This window comes from Lasioglossum baleicum, chromosome 10, assembly GCF_051020765.1.
Source record: "Lasioglossum baleicum chromosome 10, iyLasBale1, whole genome shotgun sequence".
In the NCBI taxonomy this organism is placed as follows: domain Eukaryota; kingdom Metazoa; phylum Arthropoda; class Insecta; order Hymenoptera; family Halictidae; genus Lasioglossum; species Lasioglossum baleicum.
Genome location: NC_134938.1, coordinates 12,515,700 through 12,534,972, shown reverse-complemented (window position 1 = coordinate 12,534,972; position 19,273 = coordinate 12,515,700). Strand labels below are relative to the sequence as shown.

At 41.6% G+C, this 19,273-nt stretch overlaps 1 protein-coding gene across 7 annotated transcripts in view; it reads left to right on the top strand.

Annotated features, from left to right (window-relative positions):
• LOC143213025 (uncharacterized) overlaps positions 1-16,566 on the top strand; it is a 126,786-nt gene extending 110,220 nt beyond the window's left edge. For 5 of the 7 annotated variants that reach the window (XM_076432463.1, XM_076432462.1, XM_076432465.1 and 2 more), the window contains 7 exons: positions 23-114; positions 193-791; positions 1,009-1,255; positions 1,340-1,585; positions 1,652-1,832; positions 2,204-2,490; positions 3,642-3,777. In XM_076432463.1, coding sequence (XP_076288578.1) covers positions 23-114; positions 193-791; positions 1,009-1,255; positions 1,340-1,585; positions 1,652-1,832; positions 2,204-2,468 — 1,630 coding nt within the window. In that variant the 3' untranslated portion in view covers positions 2,469-2,490; positions 3,642-3,777. Of the gene's footprint in view, positions 1-22; positions 115-192; positions 792-1,008; positions 1,256-1,339; positions 1,586-1,651; positions 1,833-2,203; positions 2,491-2,522; positions 3,405-3,641; positions 7,295-7,438 lie in introns of those variants that run through there. The other 2 variants (XM_076432467.1, XM_076432466.1) reach the window with 2 other exon arrangements.
• The last annotated feature ends 2,707 nt before the right edge of the window (positions 16,567-19,273 follow it).

The window sequence follows — 19,273 nt, the reverse complement described above, 5'->3', positions numbered from 1 at the left end:
TAAAAGTATTTTTATGTTCCAGAAGCTACTTCGCTTTCAAGCTTACCTCCCTGCATCACCAATTCTTCCTGAGGTTACGTTCCGAGTTCACCTCGCTTCAAGGACTTGCGAAAGGTGTGTATCAACGTCTGCGAGTCAATGATACAGTTAGAATCATATTATTATATAATAATAATACGGTCGCGTTTACAGAGTTCGGAGTTCCGACGACGCTGGAAACGAAAGCCTCGCCGTCGAAAGCGAAGTCTCACGACAGCAAGACAAAGATAGCGATAGCGAACACCGTGAAGAACGCTCAATTGAGGATGAGTTACCCGATGCAGCTCGAGGAGTATCAAAACAAGGAGAACGAGAATCCCGAGAAGGATACGAACACGGTGTCGAAGCCTAAAGATCCTCTTCGCGAGCCCGGCTCCTACTCTTTCGAAGAAGACGCTCTTTACGCGCAAGTGAACGTTCGATTAGAGCCGGAGGGTGAGTCCCGTGATACGGAAGATGAATCCGAGCGAAGTCTGACCACCTCGAATGAACCCTGTTCGTTGGACGCGAAGGTGATGAAAGCCAACGGGCAACTGTACAGCTGTCCTCGGATAGAATTGGGAGCGGAAACCGAGTGCGGATATTCCTTACCTAAAATCATGTCGTCGAATAATGTCGATCAGATAGAAAACCCTGCTAATCCCGAGGAGCTGTACGCGGCTATAAACAAGGTCGGGATCAATCGGAAAGTGGACTTTCCGGTTCCAGATGAGGTATGGGACGTGAACGATGTGAAGAAGTCGCTACACAAGGTGCGTAAAATTAGTAAAAGTTCATAACACCCGCCCTTGTAGTTGTAAATCGTAGTTTGGAGCGCTGCCGATGCTCGTCAGAGTTACCCAATAGATAATGCAGATTGAAACATGTGTGAGTCAATACATATAGTAGGATTGTTCCCCTTTATATGACGCACTATTTTTGTGTAATTCTATGAATTATAACTGGAAATTAATGGATGTGTGCCTGTAGATGAAGACCTCGAGCTTACCGAATTACGGAACATCGAAGCAACCGGGTGGTTACCGTACACCGAGCTTACCACGGCGTCTGGGGGTAAAAATGGGAACGCGAGCCATCTACAACAGCCTCGTGCAGAAGGACACCGCTCTTACCGACGACATGGAGTCGCTCTCCTTGAAATCAGACGCGGAATCATCGATCCAATCGTTATCCGGCCGGTCTACAGAGTCCCCCTTACCGGAAGCATATGTGCTCAGTTAGTAACACCTGATCTTACGATCTGTTAAAATGCTGTTGCAATTTGTCACGGTGTCTAACGTGCGATTTCTCTGTGTTGCAGATGCTGACATCCGCACGGACGACGAAACGTTCCACGTTACCGAGGACGAGTCGATGTCCGCGTCCTTAGCCGCTCGCCTCGAAGAATTATCCTTCGCCGAGGAGCGGATCCTGCAGACGATTAAACTGGAAAGGGGTCACGGTGGCAGCATAGGACTGCAGGTGACAGAGGGTAACGACGGCGGCGTTTACGTTCAAGCGGTATCGGTGGGTGGTTCGGCGGACATGGCAGGGAACGTGAACAAAGGTACGTTTCCTGGAGTATTCTTCTACGCGGCATTCATACTAATTCAATGAAATTTATCGGCGACAGGCGACCGTATCGTGGCCATTAACGGGCAGAATTTATTGCACTTGCGGTACGACGAAGCTCTGAAGATGCTGCAGAGCTCGTCGGACACGATCGAGCTGGTCCTCTCGCAAGCCAGCTCCCGCAAGAACGCTATCTCCAGGCAGAACCACGAACAGAACGTAGCTGAAAATAATTATTTGAAGTGAGTAACGTAGCTTATTTTTTTAATGGGACGTGTGTTAAAACGAAACACGATCTCATACATGAACAGATGATTGAGGATATGATCCATCTCTAATGTATACTCACTTATAATTACAATCATTTATTTATTTATGTAATCTTTTAAATAAAGGGAGCACGACCGCACTCCTTGGGACTCGAGACGGTTCTGTAAATGTTACTCATGTTCATCAAATTGCGAGAAACAGTGTTAGCAGATATTAATGTTATTGTTTGTAATTTAAGCATAGTTGAAAATTTCGATGTGCCTGGCGAGCAGGCTCTCGGTATCCTCGATGAAAGCGTATCTGCTGATCTTCCGGCTGAAGGTTGTCCACGTATTGATTTCAGTGACATCAGATTCGACGTGTCCTCGGAAGCAGATACGTCAAGTGTGACGAACAAATGGCTCGTACAGAGAACCACCGATGGCGCATCGGTCCAAAACACTTCGAGCGCGTACAGCAGTGCCGCATCCAGCGCAATGGGCAATCATAATGCAAACAGCGTATACATGAGCGATCTCGTCGACAACAACGCACTTAAGTCCGCCAGTATACTGCTTAATATAGAGGACTTCGACGTCAGTAGAACGAGCCGCCAAGTCTTTATATAGTCAGTCAGATGCTTAATTGCAGGTACTTATCGTTAGGCCTACCGGAAAGTTCTGTCCAAATTGTAGATTCGTGTTTCATAAAAATCACATTCGCGTTATCTACAAACTATTGATTAAAATCAACTCTTTTAAGAATGGACAAAACTTTCCTGGTATAATCATGTTTGTGTTTAAATATTGCGATCAAAATCGTGGGTTCTTTTATGCGTAATAACCGCGGGAGAATATTGTTAAGGCCATTATGTCCATTATGTCGAACGTGGCTGCATCGTTCACGTAACCTAATCGAATTGTTCTTATCCATTTAGCGGGCGAAGCCTTGCTCAGAGTTCGGAGCGGCACCATTCGTTACTTCCCTCTATTTTCCAATTTAATGCGAGTGGCTACGTTAAACTTTCGCCCTTAATTAGATCTTTAAAATGCCTGTGTACATAAAGCATCGGTAAAATTTTGCTCTTCTATTTTATGAAGCATCAACTTCCGAGTTAGTGCAATTTTCAGGAAAGCAAAAATAACAGAGAGTCGATCTCTTAAAAATATAGCCAAAATTTCGTATTAAAAGTCATGTTCTTACTGAGTAATCAAGGAATGTATAAAAAATCGATATTGCTTGTTGTTTGAGAACTTTTACCGAGCGTAGTTTGCGTAGGCGAAGTTAGGAGCTGCGTCGTGGATGATATTTCGAGATGTCATTGATTTTAGCGTTCCACGCGGGTCTTCCTTCATTCAGTAGGAAATTTAAACTTGCTCGCGTTACTGAATCACTGCTATTGACCGCGTGTCGGAGAGGGGTTGAGGGCTCTGTCATTTGTAGAGAATCGCCTTTAGTATCCCTCGGACGGTCTAACGCCCGTGACAGTCTCGCGTTTCCGCGTCTCGAATCATTTTTAAACAAACTCGCCGCCTGCTGGAGCTACCTCTCCGCCATGCACAAATGTAATTATTACAATATTCTTCGTTTTCATATTAATCGAACAGTGGTGATTCTATCAATTTAACGTCGCAGTGGAATGAACCGTTAATACAATTGGGAAATATAGTGATTTTTGACCGTGAAGAACCGACTCGCGTTATTTATTTGAATTATTTTCGCCCCGAAGAAGTCGTTTTAAAGAAACCCGTGTACGCTTAAAACTTGCATGTAAAGAAATGATCGACCACTGATTATTGCAGGCGCAGAATCAGCAAGCACACCACCAGTCCCGCCGCGGCGCAAAAAGCGCAAAGCGAAATTCGCCGGAACCGTGAAACCCTCTGAAGGAACGTCACCAACTAGTCTGAGGAAGCTTGAGAGAAAACGTCTGGCTCCACCGCCGCCGCCGCCGCCTCCGCGAGCAACTCGAAGAGTTAAGCCCCACATCGTTAAACGTCACCGGGACGAGGAGGAAGAAGAAGCGATTTCAAACGGTCGGCCAATAGAAAGGTCGGGGGAAACTTTGAGCAGCCTAAGTCCCGCAGCGAGGGAGGCTGTCAAGCCTTTGTCCCGACAGTTTGAAGACGCCGACTTGATACCGACTAAGGAAACGAGCAACGGCACGAGCGACAAAAACAGGAACGACGCCCGGAATGCAGCCGCTTCGAACGAGCGCGCGTTTCCTTTATTCGATACCTTGTCGAGACAGGAGCCGGACAAGTATCCGCCGCTGCTGTTCACTCTGCACGACTTCCAGAACGTGATGGCCAACAGCCTGCCGCGCGAAGAGGACTCTAGGACCGGAGCGATCGTTCAGCTGGTCAGCACCATCCGCGAATCCTTCCACGAGTCCTTCGAGCACTCGTTGGACGACGAAGAGGGCGACATGTGCTTCCGCGTCACCACGACCAACCTGCCGTTCGAGAAGTGTCTGAACAGGTGGGGCACCACCTTCGCGGACAACTTCATCGACGATCCCAATTGCTTCGTCTTCGAGGACTACATCGACAGAAGCAGCAAGCTAAACATCCGGCGATCGACTGGCCCGATGTGCTACAGTGACTTTGAGGATCCGCCAGCCGTTCCGCGACTGACCAAAGTCAGATTCGTCATCCAATCACCGAGTTCCTCCACTCCTGACCATGATCTCAGCGAGGACGGAGATGCTGCGGACAATAGCTTGGAGAACATCGGGCCTCTCGCGGATCAGGAAACTGCTGACACGCCTACCGTACAGCTGACGGAAATCTTGGACAGCGGGGAACTCGAAGAGGTCGGACACGTTGAAGAATGTCGGCAGAACTCTGGCGACTCCGACGAGTTCGGTGACGTACCTTTCAACACGGTTTTGGAGACTCGCAACGACGAGATCCCGTTCGAGTACACCTGTACTTCCATAGATTTAGCCGATCGAGAGTCGTCCGATGAGAGCGACGATGCTGGTGCTCCTCCGAAGGATTCACGTCGTGGCTCGACTTTCGCGGAGTTGCAGGATCAATCCTTTGATCCTAGTTACTCGGTTAATGCGTTGCAGTCCGCAGAGTCTCCATCCGCAGGTGCTTCTGCGTTGGATGAGCTTGAAGAGACCTGGCGGAGGGGGGCTGTCAACGATGACAGAACGGCGTCGGACGTGCCGATTGATCTTATTCGACCTACCGAAGAATTTAGAGTCAGCGAGGACAAAATAGAACATCGTATCCAACCGTATTCATCCGAAGGACTCTTCGAGGATGCTAGCAGTAATTTTAGAAGTACCGAGGCCACGGTTTCCAGCGAAGCCTTGGATGACGTTGTCGAACAGAAATTGACGATAGAGAAACGATTGATCGGTGACCAAGGCGTCGAGGCCAGTGAAGAAAAATTGACAATAAACCAAACAATAATTGATAATGATCGTACGTCGGTAACGAACGACGTGGGCAGACGCGATTCGTTCTCGAAGAGTATAGAAATTAGTGCGAGCGAAAAGGCATTATCTGTTGAAAATCAAGATGACGAGAGAGTAAGCACCGAGTCCTCCAACAAATCGTGTAAGGAGTACAAGCGGAAGATTTTTGTCAGCGAATCTCTGCGGAACATGGTAGTTTGCAATGACTTCTCGTCGAATGACTCCGCAGACGACAGTCATATTCCCGAAGCGAAAGATATAGAACCGATCACCACATCTTCGAACAAGCTCGACGGTGCTCTCGAAGAATTGCACGCGACGAGCGCCGAAGAAATCGAGAAAGATACCTCGCGTTCTCAAACCGAGCCCACGAGCGACGTACCCGTCAGGCGGGTGGTTAGCGTGCCGGTTAGCATCCGGAGGAACTCGTTCTTAGAGAATATGCTCTGCGAAGACGAGGCTGAGACTTGGACCGGGACGACCAGCTGCAAGATCGTGGCTGCTCATCCGAAATCGTCGGTGATGAACGAGGAACCGATCGAGGAGGAAAGCAAAGCAGTCTGCCAGCTGGTTGATTCGATAAAGACGGGCATGGTGATCCACAAAGCGTTGTCGAAGTTCAAGGAGAACCCGAAGAAGATCGAGGTCCCGGTTGCCAGGCCGAGATCCCCTATGATCATCCAGCCGGCCAAGAAGCATGCTGGCGAGGCGAAGTGCGACGTGCTGAACGAGTTGCTCTCTAATTTCAGCAACATTAGATTGAGACCGGTAAACAATGAGAAACACGGCGGCAGCGACGGCATCTTGCAAGCGAACGAGAGCAAGGAATTTTCTTCCTCTGCTACCAGCTACGCTCGCGATAACCAAATTCCAACGAAGTCTTCGCACATCTCCAGAGAGATGCAAATATCGGACGAATCGTCGGAGAAGCCTGAAAGATTCAGCTTCGCAGCATCTGCGACCGAGTTCGGATCTCTAGCGAGCCTCTGTAGGAACACGGAGGTCGTAAAGGTGGACGTGCACAGATCGGAGCTGGGGGACGACGAGGATAACGACTGGAGGGCGTCGAAGAGCATGCTCGAAACTCGGAGAATGCACGCCGAGAAGACCGACAGGAGCGTGGAAAGCTGCGCGGTGTCTGTACAGGTAGCAGGCTGCAGCGAAAAGACTGACGCAAAGGATCGCAATGACGAGGGGCTCGATGACTGCGTGCCGGATGACGCCGGCCCGGCCGGCGAACAGTTAGATTTAAGCAGGAGAACGGGTAGCGGCGCCAGAAGTGCCATAGCTAGGAGGATTCCTCGACCCCATTGTAATAATAATGACAATAACAGGGCCGTAACACCCGTAGCTGTAAGTGACGACCAATCCCGCGACACTGTAACAATAACCCCCGGTAGAGTTAGAAGCTTCGTTAAGTACTACGAGATTCGGCGTGAGGCAACGACCGACAACGATTCTAAAACTAACGATAGAGATAAACTAGATAGAGATCAAATGCCGGGACACCGGTCGGTGACCAGCATCCGCAGGGGCCTGGAGGCGAAGGCGATCGAGTCCTCCGAATCCCGGAAGGACGCGTTCCACGTATCGATCTTGGATAGCGCGGTCGAGTCGACCGGGACAAAAGGCAGGTCCGCAATTACAGAGGTGTCCACGGTCGAGGAGAAAAATTGGTGTCGACCGAACGATCCCGAGGCAACAGAAGATCCTGAATCGAAGCGAGAGGAAGAGACGCTGCAAACGTCTCCCGGCGGTTCGACCCCGCATCCCGGTAAGGTTAAAAGGAAGAAGTCTGTGAAGTTTCAAGGTGGACACACTGTGATCGGTGCGAAATGTTCTCAAGATGATGGTCCCGTGGGGAGCTCCGCGATCCAAGTCACGAAATCACCGAGAAAGAGGAAGGCTCCCGACAGACCGATGCCGGCAGAGAATCCCTCGCGTGCAGCCTCCATAACCGCCGAGAGGAAGGAATGGCTGGACACCGACGCCTGGGTTTTCGACAAACGAGACATTGCTGCGCAGGTGAGTCATCCGTTTTGGCTGATCGATCAAACGTCCCAGTCTTTTCTGTTCTTGGTGAACCCTCGTAACAAATAATACAGTAATTAGGCATCGAAACCGATGTGTAATCATACTAAATAAGAATTTGTTTGAACTCTGTCGCAGATAGAAGCAGCAGCGGGACGCGGGGAATGTTCAGGTATTAACAGCTTCGTTCCAAATCCAGATACCCCTCGCCTCGTATTTTATTGTACTGTATAGTTAAACGTAGCCTCTACAAGCTGTTGTCGTTGTTTCCTCGAATCTCTGCGAGATTTAACCGCGGCGTTTCGTAGCGTCGGTGTGTCGTTAGTTTTCCGAGCTTTTATTCGAAGCTTCAACCCAAGAACAGATTTCCTAGTGATTCGCGAGATCGACCTTGAATTCGATTCGATCGGTGTATTGGTTCGAGTGTTTCACTGACTGGGTCACCGAAAAATAAGGGGCAATTCGATGGATTAATCTAAACGTCTAAACAATCAAGACAATAATTTATTAAAAACCGATAGTATGAATGATTCGTGTAGCTCAGGCCCGCGGGCAACTTTCTCGTTGTCTCTTCCCCCACTACTTCACATTGCCCCTACCATGCTCTCCCTCACGTGACTCCTAGTCTCCCCACCCTCCTCCTACACTCCAAAGCAGGACCGAGGAGAGGGGAGGATCTAAGATTAGTTGCCCAGGCCTGGTGTAACTCGTGTAGGTCGCTTTGACAAACGTATTTTATACACGTTGCTGCACACGTTTTAGCAATCCGTGCAAAACGATTCATTTTCGGTGAAAATTGTAGTTGGCAGTTCCTTATCGGAGAAACAGATTTTTCGGTCAAGTGCATCAACCATGTGCACTATTTATTCGATCCAGCCTGTTCGTTTCCATGGCGATCCTCGTAATTTCTTGCGCCATCTTGTCCGACTTATTTTACGTATTTCTGGATAATGGGGCTCAGCTGGATTTATTATCCCCTCGACGAGCATGAGCGCAACGAAAACAAGAAACGTTGCAATTTGTGGCTCTGTTCAAATCGGTTTCCTTGGGAAATGAACACATAGAGAATATATGATTTATACAAAGTATACTTGAATAGATATCATATGAAACTAGTAAATATTAGAAACAATTTGTGTATTTTCTTTTTTTTTAAATATGTTCCATTCGATTTGTTAATATAAAATAGAATCTGATCAGATTCCTAATTCCGATCGAACGATTTAATTGATCTTTCGTCTTCTATTTCGACTATTTGTAAGGTATTTTTAATGAATTGACAAAAATGATTATTTAATCATCTAATATCATTGACTATATATTTTATATTGATTTTACTAAGTTATATATTTGTTAGTATATATTTTGCAGTAGTAGTGTTCGTCCTCTTGGGTTGTATAAAATTGTTAATTTTACTTCGAATTAGTACACAGAATATATTTGATGACAGTGTGTGTGTTGGTAATTCTTAAGTCGTAGCTAGTTTATTTCTCCCGACCGCTTTTCTGACAACGATCAAGTCGAAATCATGTTTAATCAGTATTTAGAACTCGATTCCGTGCAACACGCTAGTTTGGCGCATCAACTCGATAATTCAAATGCATCTCGGCGATGCAACAATTGTTAACCATGCTGAAACACGCTTTCGCACACCAGTGATGAGATGTCTGCCAGGTTTTCTCGCGCATGTGCGGCGATTTTAGCATCAACGTGTCATCCTGCAAAAATTTTAAAAATTGTTATTATTTGATTGTGAAAAATGAATTCATCATCACATGTGTATTTGTGTATATTCTACTAATTTTATACGTATTTTATGTCTGTGACCTTGAATGACCTTGAGTAATTATAGTCACTGAATTCGTAATGAAAGGGGTAATGAATTCGTAAACATTGTAGATGTTTAAAACAGTGTGGTTCCATTAAAAAAAATGAATATCTCTAAAAAAAATTACATAAAAACAAAAATTTTTTTTGTGTCGTATGAGCCCCAATTTACCATTCAACTTTGTCCTCAAGACATTTAACCCCTTGCCCTACAATATCATGTAGACTCGTGATGAAGATTCTGAACAGAGTCTAATAAATATGTATGTTACTTCCTTTAAACCGAGATGAAATTCAATTTTGGTTTTGTTAATGCATACTTAATCTAGAACATGTAGGCATACAATAGATAAAATTTGTCTCCTTTTATAGGAAATTACGAACTACAAAAAAATTCTGATCAATGAAACCGTAATATAAATCATAGGGCGCAAGGGGTTAATGTATCTTTGCAAACAACAAAGATATTTCAGGTGATAACGTTAGATAGCAATTGTTGACATCCTGTATATACAGTAAATTCTCTATAAACGCAACAGCCTCGGGGAGGTTCATTTACATTTTTCGTAGACGAACACTACTTTTTTCAAAGACCGAACCGAACGTAGGGAAGAACAGCGCGTGTAAAGAGAGTCCGCGTCTCTTTCTTTCCCATACGCTGTCCTTCCTTCCGCCCGAAACTTCCATCGTCAATTAAACCACTACATACAGTTGAAATGATATCGTGTTTGGTCTTATTTTAATCAGAAAAATGCTACAAATATATTGGTGAAAGTTTCATAAAAAAATAAGTAATAATAAAAAAATGTTTATATTGGTATTACATTGCGAGGACGCACGGGCCTTTGAACTATGCCGACGACTGCAACTTTCCCGCCAATATCACTGCCCGCAAGAAATCATGGCCAATATCTTATCACTGACACACAATTCCTGCGGACGAGCTCGCAAAAGTACTTAAAAATCGAGTCACACATTTTTGACGATTTCGCGGTAATTTATCCGATGCATCCAGGGACAATAACATTCGAGGAAGTCCTAAAGAAAAATAATAGGAGAGAGAGAGAGGAATGTGTTTCTCTCGTCTCGCGTGCTAAGAATCTGTTCTTTCGTTCGCTTGCTCGTTTATTACAGTTAGTTTTGGTTTTGTGACGTACGCGCCGAGCAGAGCTGGGTAAAATAGATTTTAATTCTCGCAATTTGAGGTCTAATCACACATAAATAGTAGGAGGGGTCTCCTACACCCCCCCCCCCCCACAAGTGAATTTCATAAATAACCTCGTTTTTAATAAATTTGGGATAAAGAATAACACAGGACAAAAAGTAAACAGATTTAATTTTATTCGTATAAAAATTCTTTTCAAAATTCCGAAGCTGGAGTCTCTGAGACCACAAATTACCTTGCGAAGGTTAAACTATGTCTACAATTTTGAAAGTAAATTATTTTCTTGATGCAATCAGTTTTTAAAATAGCATTTTATTCGAAGTACGTTAAAAATATTTCTGAACTTTTTATCTGGGAATGTTTTATTTTAAATATTTTCACATCGTTTGGTGGAAATATTTTATTTTAAATATTTTCAGATCGTTTGATGGAAATATTTTATTTTAAATATTTTCAGATCGTTTGATGGAAATATTTTATTTTAAATATTTTCAGATCGTTTGATGGAAATATTTTATTTCACGATCTAGGTTCTTAAAATTGTTAAAATACAAATATTTTATTTCGTGACTCGCAATCAGTTTGACAAAATAAAACTATATTGTCTACGAAATTGTCGTGTTCGAAACACTGTTTTTCTCAGCCAGCTAAAATCTGAAATATCAAGTGCTATTTGAAAATATTTATTTCTCGCTGAATATCGCCGACCTCTGCAGCCGCGTGCCGTCAAACAGAATCGTGTACGGCGAACAGCTTTTAGCTCTGTTATTGTCGCAACCATCCTAGAGGGACTTTCTATAGGAGGAACATTGTTTTTCAGCGACGTAACATAATCGCAAAATAATTCGCTCGCGCGTCCCTGTTTGTCTGTGTGCATATTCGAATTATCACGTATAAAACAGGGAGCCATATTTACGTGGCTGAGTAGCGGCAGAATAATATACTTGTTGCACTGTTGCGTTGTGCATTCGTGTTTCGGATCGATTTAATGCATATTAAATAGAGTGTGTCGCGAAAAAGTACTCCCACTTTGATATCCGCGGATGGAAGTTAATTCGATCGTGCGTGATTGATTGATCGACCAGCCCCCGTATAGTGACCGAACTATATGACGTGCAAATGATTAATTCGATCAGTGTTTACCTTAGATCACCACCAACAACAAAATGCAATAATACAAATATTTCCTGTTGAAAATTCCGGGAAAGTCCATTACAAAAACGAACACGAACCGATCAAAATGAAAGTACTTTTTGAAGAGTGGACACGCGGCAGGTGATATACAGCATGTCCCAAAAATGTTGCACTTCCTTGAAAAGCATTCCCGAAGTAATTCGGAGTAATTTTTTTCTTTACGAAAATCTTCTACGCAGCTTTGTTACGGAGTTATTCAAGAAAAACGTGCACCAATCCGAGCGCGGCTACAGCGTTCTAGTTTGGCCAATGGCAACGCCGCTATCAGCGGAACCAGCCGCGCTCCGATTGGTCCACGTTTTTCGTTAATAACTCCCTAACAAAGCCGCGTGGAACATTTCCGCAAAGGAAAAAGTTGCTTGAAATGCTCTCGGGAAGGTTCTCCGACAATTTTGGGACACCCTGTGGAGGTTATCTTTTCGTTCTTGAAGCGTGCAATTCGTCAGCCAAATGAGACTTAACGCGGTGTGATTATGCAATTGTTTTATTTTCCTCTGTTGATTTATTCTAAGTACGATGACGATTTTGAAGCGAGTGCGTTACTGTATACCGTATACGACGTAGGAGAAAGTTAATGATAAATATGAGAGTAATAATGTCGTTGACACCTAGGATACGTAAACGAGATGCTTCTCGCGACTTATTGTTAGTATTACAGTAAATCCTCTATAGTCGCAAAGACCTCGGGGAGGTTTGTTTGCAAAGTTTGTAGACGGACACTACTTTTTGAACTTCTTTCCCATACGCTGTCCTTCCTTGTGCCCGAAACTTTCATCGTCAATTAAACCACTAAACACATTTGAAATTAAATATATCGTGTTTGGTATTATTTTAATCAGAAAAAGGTAAACTTTACTTTCGCGGACTCAAAATTTGTGCCTTTCTCCTATAAATTGTGATGTACTTGGTATCTAATCCAGTAGATTTGTACCCGGGGCGGCTGTAGATCGGAGTTTCGGTCCTGTAGGATCAATGGTTCAGAAGTTATGCTTGCTTAAAGTCGAGCAATCTGCAGTGCTTTTAACAGGTAAGGGCGCCGCCATATTTGTTTGTAGTGACAACCGCGAACCACTTACCTGCCCCCCCCCCCACCGACCTAATCGCCAACCAACTACAAACCAATATGGCGGCGCCCTTACCTGTCAAAAACACTGAAAAATGCACAACTTGAATCAACCATAACTTCTGAACCATTCTTCCTACAGGACCGAAACTTCGATCTGCAGCCGCCCCGGGTACAAATCTACTGGATTACATACCAAATCCATAATAATTTATAGGAGAAAGGCACAGTTTTTTAGTCCGGAAAAGTAAAGAGCAGCCCAGAAAAATGCCACAAATATATTGGTGAGAGTTTCATAAAAAAATAAGTAATAATAAAAAAATTTTTATATTGGTGTTACATTTTGAGGACGCGCGGGCCTTTGAACTGTGTCTGCTACTGCGACTCTCCGCGTCGCGTTAGTAGTGGATCACACCGATATACTCGAGCCGAGATCAGATTACTACAGTGGAGGGGATATTTTTTTGCGTTTATCGTGTACGGCCTTTTTGCGACTATAGAGGATTTAATGTACCGTTCGAGAGTCGAGACATTTCGCATGTCCGGAGCGTAATCAAATTTTCTTACCGATCAGAATTCTCCAGCGCCCGAAATTCCACGCGAGCAACATTTCCGCCGCACACGCGCACACGCTTCCATAAAAGATTTTTCTCCCGGTGATTTCCCTCCAGAGATTTCTCTGGCAGTGCTCCGACCGCATTTCCGAGGGAACTAATATAATCTGACCGTAATGCACTGCTAGAAATGTCATTTCCGATCAAAGTTCTCCGATCGTAATTCAGATAGCCCCGATACGTTTTGCAAGGCAAATTTCGTTTTCGGTCGTGCTCGTATTAATCTACAATCGACGCGGATCAAACGGGAAGAAACAAAATGTATTTCCTGGATTTCTGTTCGCCGAGGAAAATTAACAGATTTTAATTAAAAGCGACGCTAGCGCAGTAGAACTACAGAGATGTTCGGCTTGCTTGTGTCGTCCTGTAGAGCTATTTTAATCAGGGACCAAAAATAACATTTATTCTAAAATTTTCTACGATATATAAAAATCATTAATAAAAAGTTGGTTATTATTGAAATTTAAGATAATGTACACAATTTTGAAGAAGAAAATTATAGAAAATATCGATTTTTATACTTCTTGGTTATAAATAACAGTTATTGCTGTTCAAAAAATTGGATCCTCCTCGATAACTGATATCGATGAAGAAAAACTGTTTCGATAGTCCATAACCGTTATCGATAAGAGAAATTTATTTTTATCGCTCATAACAGTTGTCTATAAGAGAAATTTATTTATATCGCTCATGACAGATGTATTATTTAATAATAAGTATTACAAATTTCCTTCATCAATAACTCTTATGAGCGAACGAAATGAACTTCTCTTATTGATAACTGTTATGAGCGATCAAATGAACTTCTCTCATTGATAACTGTTATGAGCGATAGAATTAAATTTCTCTCGTTGATAACATTTACCAACAAGAGAAATAATTTTCGGTTACTTTCCATCCTTATCTGTAACCAATACGATTTTAGTCGATGAAATACTTGTAATTCTATGCCTTTTTTCGTTTTAGTTATAACAGTTATGGTCCCTGATTTTAATAATAATTTGTTGACGTCATTGTTGTCACATTTACGAGCGAGGAATTTTGGGTTAAGGTAACTGCAAACGTTCCGACGGTCTCGACTCTCCGACTATTATATACACACAGTTATAGTCATTCGTGTTTGCACTGTGTGCAGACATTAAATGGAGGACTTAAATTTAATCTGTGAATATAATTTACATTCGATCTATCTATTTACCTTGATATATTTATATGTAGCCAAGCCTGCTTTTTTGGCCGAAGGGAGAAATTCAATGTAATATTTTATCAAAATTGTTCGACAGTTTGAATTTGCTCCTTCCTATGAATTTTGTAATCTTTTTTAGAAGAGGGAATAATGGATTCCTTTTATTTCTCCGCGTTCGTCGCGGAGACAAATGAATTTAACTGTGTCTATATGTCTATAGAGATACATATGTATATGTAATATACTTGTACAAGATGAATGTGAGTATTATTACACGATAATTGTTCTGTAAAACGCAATGTGACTTATCCCCCTCCATTCCCGTACACTCCCGTTCGTTGTACGACCTTTTATAACGTTAATTTACATAGCTAGATAGCGAGAAAAGGCACAGGAAGCCTGAGTTGTGCGAGATAAATCGCATTTAGGAACGGTGTTACGTGTAGCAGCGCACTTTCAGCCACACGTTAAAAAACCAGTAAAACGCGATACAGCGGACTCTCCTCGCAGCGTTGCTTTCGACTAATTCTGTCCGGGGATACACTTTTCTTTCTGGATTAAACGAGAGAAGGTACGATTATTCGTATCAATCGTCCGTCAACAGACATCTGATTTTTCGAGAAGCTTTGTTCGTCGAGAGAATTCCAGCTTGAAATGAAAGGTGCTCCCTTCATTACGCTCGCGATACTCCATTATTTACGGTAGATTCATTCAAAGCTTCTTTTAGACTAGAGTGCCATTATTTCGCTTCATTCTTTCCCCAAGCCCATTCAATGCATTCACGTATTGTGCTACGGTGTCGTCCTTAAACAATTTTCGTGGTTATAATTACGGTAACCGAATTTGCCAACCCAATTATGTCTTTTATCAATTTTCAAATAATGCTAGAGTGTAAAATTCGACGGAATTTAGTACAATTTTAATTTATTTTTGATCTGAAAAAACTACTACCACATAGAAAATAAGGTTCGATTATTGATGGTTGATGACTCAAAATTTTTGCCTTTCCTCTATAAATTATTATGTATTTCAAAGTTTCGGTCCTGTAGGATGAATGGTTCAGAAGTTACGGTTGCTTAAAGTTGAGCATTTTTCAGTGTTTTTGACAGGAAAGGGCGCCGCTCCCGTGCTGCCATCTAGCGGCGCGCGATCCTGACTATAAACTAATACATATGGCTATAATATCTGTCAAAAACACTGAACAACTTTAAGCAACCATAACTTCTGAACCATTGATCCTACAGGATCGAAACTTCGATCTACATCTTCCCCGGGCACAACTCTACTGGATTTCATACCAAATACGTCATAATTTATAGGAGAAACTCACAAATTTTAACTCCGTTAAAGTAAAGTTTACCCAATTGTTTTATTTCAGTTGTAAAAGTAAGATGAAAAAACAAGTTATGCTGCAAGGAATGAAGAACGATGTTTCCAATAGTTTTAAGCTCTCGCATATGGGGAAAGCAAAGCTTCGCAGCCAAGGGATCCCATCTACAAGTTTGAAATGCAGTAACAAAATTATTGAAAAATTCAGAAACTATCTGAACACTCAAAATAAAAATTAGGAGTAATATTTCTCATTTATTATTTAATGTCATGTAGTTTTTTGATAATAAATGTTTCGCTCTATATTTATTTTCTTTTGCTACTATGTATTATTATGGGACAAATTAAATTCATCAACTGCTACTATTATCATGGGACAGAGGGAGTATTTTGTATCGCGTTTATTATATTGCACGTTGATCAGTGGGTGAAATGAGCAGAGAATGGACGACAATATATGAATTAGTATCGCAGGAAAGCTTGCGCAAGGAATCCGCTGTATCCTTGCCTGTATTTATCACAGACGCTTGAATACATGTTAGCTACTTCCAGAGAGAGAGAGAGAGAGAGAGAGAGAGAGAGAGAGAGGGAGAGGAAGGATCGCAGAAAAGAATAAAAGTTTAGACGAATTTACCTGATGACATACTTCGATTATATGTATTTAGGTTATATTCAGGTTGAAGCAACCTCCTCCGTACGTTTTTAGACGTGATTACTGTTTTGTAACATTTAGAAGAGAGTATACAGAGATGTTGTTCGCGCGTAACAACAACGCCCCGTAATATGCAATAGAATCACACGCGGCTCTTGCGGATAGTTAACATTTATGTTCATCCATCGAGATAAATGTTCTCCTGCAATAAATTGTACGTTTATATTTCCGCTAAATGCTGAATAAATTATTATTTTCTATGCTGTAAACATATACTTCCTGCTTCACTCGACTCGCGTGTTCGAGCAACGGGAATTCTGGGAAGACGAATTTTTGCAGGGTGTGCAGGGTGGCCATGCCTCTTTGGGTTTTATTGGAGAAATCACCGAATTGTACAAAAAGTGAGATAGTATCGTTTTTCAAAATTTTTAGAGTGATTATTATGCAACATTTAAATATCATTTTAAAAATAAATAATTTGGACGTGTGACACTCCGGTATTTACACTGGTGGACAAAATGATAAGGCACCGTTGTACAAACACAAAATTCCATATACAGTGACTCCCACTAATATTCGACACTCTTAAAAACACCATAACTTTTTTAATATTGGAATATATCTTGAAATTTTTGGAGAAGTTAGAACAATTGGTTTGCTACACAATATGACAAAAATTTTTGAAAAATCTTGCAAGTGGTCGGAATTGCAGAGAAAATACTAAAAGTTGTATTTCTCAACTTTTCTATGTGGGCTTAAATGGAAAAAGAAAACACGTTTCGTAGATCTGTGTCAATTAAACATATTCTGTAAATTTTGCCAAAATCGGTCGACGTTGTAATGATTTACAAACGTTTAAAGATGGTAAAAATTGCAGTTTTTCACGATTTTTCGACCTCCAACTGCAGTAATTCTAAGGATTCTTACATCTTTCAATGCATATCGTTTTTTCTCGCATCAACCGATTTCTATGAAACTTTCACACTGCATATAATTCACACAGATCTACAAAACGTATTTTTTAAAATTTCATTTTTCAAATTTTCAGTATTTTCTCTACAATTCCGACCAAATGCAAGTTTTGAAAAAATTTCTTTTCACATCCTTCCGTAAACTAATTGCTCCAGCTTCCCAAAAAAGTTGAAATCGCTTAGTCCAATATTAAAAAAGTTAGGGTGTTTTTAAAAGCGTCCGAATATTAGTGGGAGTCACTGTATATGTCGTGAAATCTCAGTGGAAACGAATTATATTCACGGATGAAAAGAAACTAAATTTGGACGGTCCAGATGAATACATCTCCATGATTTAAAAAAGGAATAAAGGATTTTGAGTCGCTTTTAAAATTTATTCAAGGCCGTATGAATAGTGCCGGCTACTTAAATTTAATTAGAGAGCAAATTGGAACATATGCTCGCAGAATTGCTGACAGAAAATACATACAGGGTGAGTCACTTAACGTTGCCACCTCAAATATCTTTGCTGTTTTTAAATATACGTCAAATGTCTGAAGGACAAAGTTGAATGGTAAAATGGGGCTCATACGATACCAAACAAATTTTTGTTTCTATGTAATTTTTTTTTCTTCATTTTTTAAAATGGAATGTCCTATTTTTTATAGCATAGATCGATAGAGTATTAAATTCTGAGTATAAAAGTGTTGACCTTCATATGTCCTGAACCTAATAGTTAATTAACGAGATATTATCCGAAGAAAAAAGAAAATTGTTTCGATAATATCTCGTTAACTATTAGGTCTAGGACATATGAAGGTCAATACATTTTTACTTAGAATTCGATAGTCTATTGATCTATGATATAAAGAATGGGACATTCTATTAAAAAAAATGAAGGTGACCTTCATATCTCTAAAAAAATTACATAAAAACAAACATTTTTTTGGTATCGTATGAGCCCCATTTTGCCATTCAACTTTGTCCGTCAGACATTTGACGCATCTTTAAAAACAACAAAGATATTTGGGGTGGCAACGTTAGGTGACTCATCCTGTATATGTACAGGGTGTTTCAAAATTATATATCGTGACTACTCTAGCGTGATTCCAGAGTCGAGCTTTCCCGTCGCAAAATCGCTGTGGATGAGTAACGAGAGGATTTATGTCAGAGTGGACATTTTTGGCAATTACGTACCTCCATCCTGACTCACCTTGTGCATAAATGTTGCGTAAATGGGACGTCTATTAACGGCTACTGCTATCGATTAAACGACACTTTCGGTGTATAATTCTTCCTAAATTTAGGGAGGGAGTCATTACAACCGGGTCTTCTATCCATATACCTTGATCAAGTGTACTTCGTGCGACTAAAATAATCAATAGATACCTTCACGGATTTCAGGAAAGGGATATTTCAGGGTGAATCGAAATAAAAATTTTGGAACACGTACAACATGCGGGAAAACCAAAAAATGAGATTACTGGCTCCGTGAAAATTTCGTTACGTGGATTTGACACGGCATAAAATTGGCTAACAACTACAATTGGGCACACGGTTGAATGTTTTTACGTGGTGAAAAGTTGAGGTAGAAATGCAAAACGCGAACAACAAGGATTCTCTTAACACATTACCGACCGGTAATTATTGCATAATTTTCAGCAATTTTCATTGTGAACTAACAAATCACCCTCAATAACGTCATCCAATAGTTTCATTTAAGATTGCAATGTAAAAGAAAATTTCTATGCTTTCTTTTGGTACATTACCATCTTTTGGTAATTATTGAAAATCCTATTAACTCTCCGCACTCGAGTGTTGTACTGAGGGGTGACTCCGAGGCGCTACTAAAAATTACTGTATCATTATTAAAAATCAGAGTAGGGCAATAATCAACTAATATTTAAAAATGACTAATATGCCTTTTTGAATATTAGTCATAGCACAATAGTCATTAGTCAAAACTTTTTGATTAGTTGGCGATAACTAATTA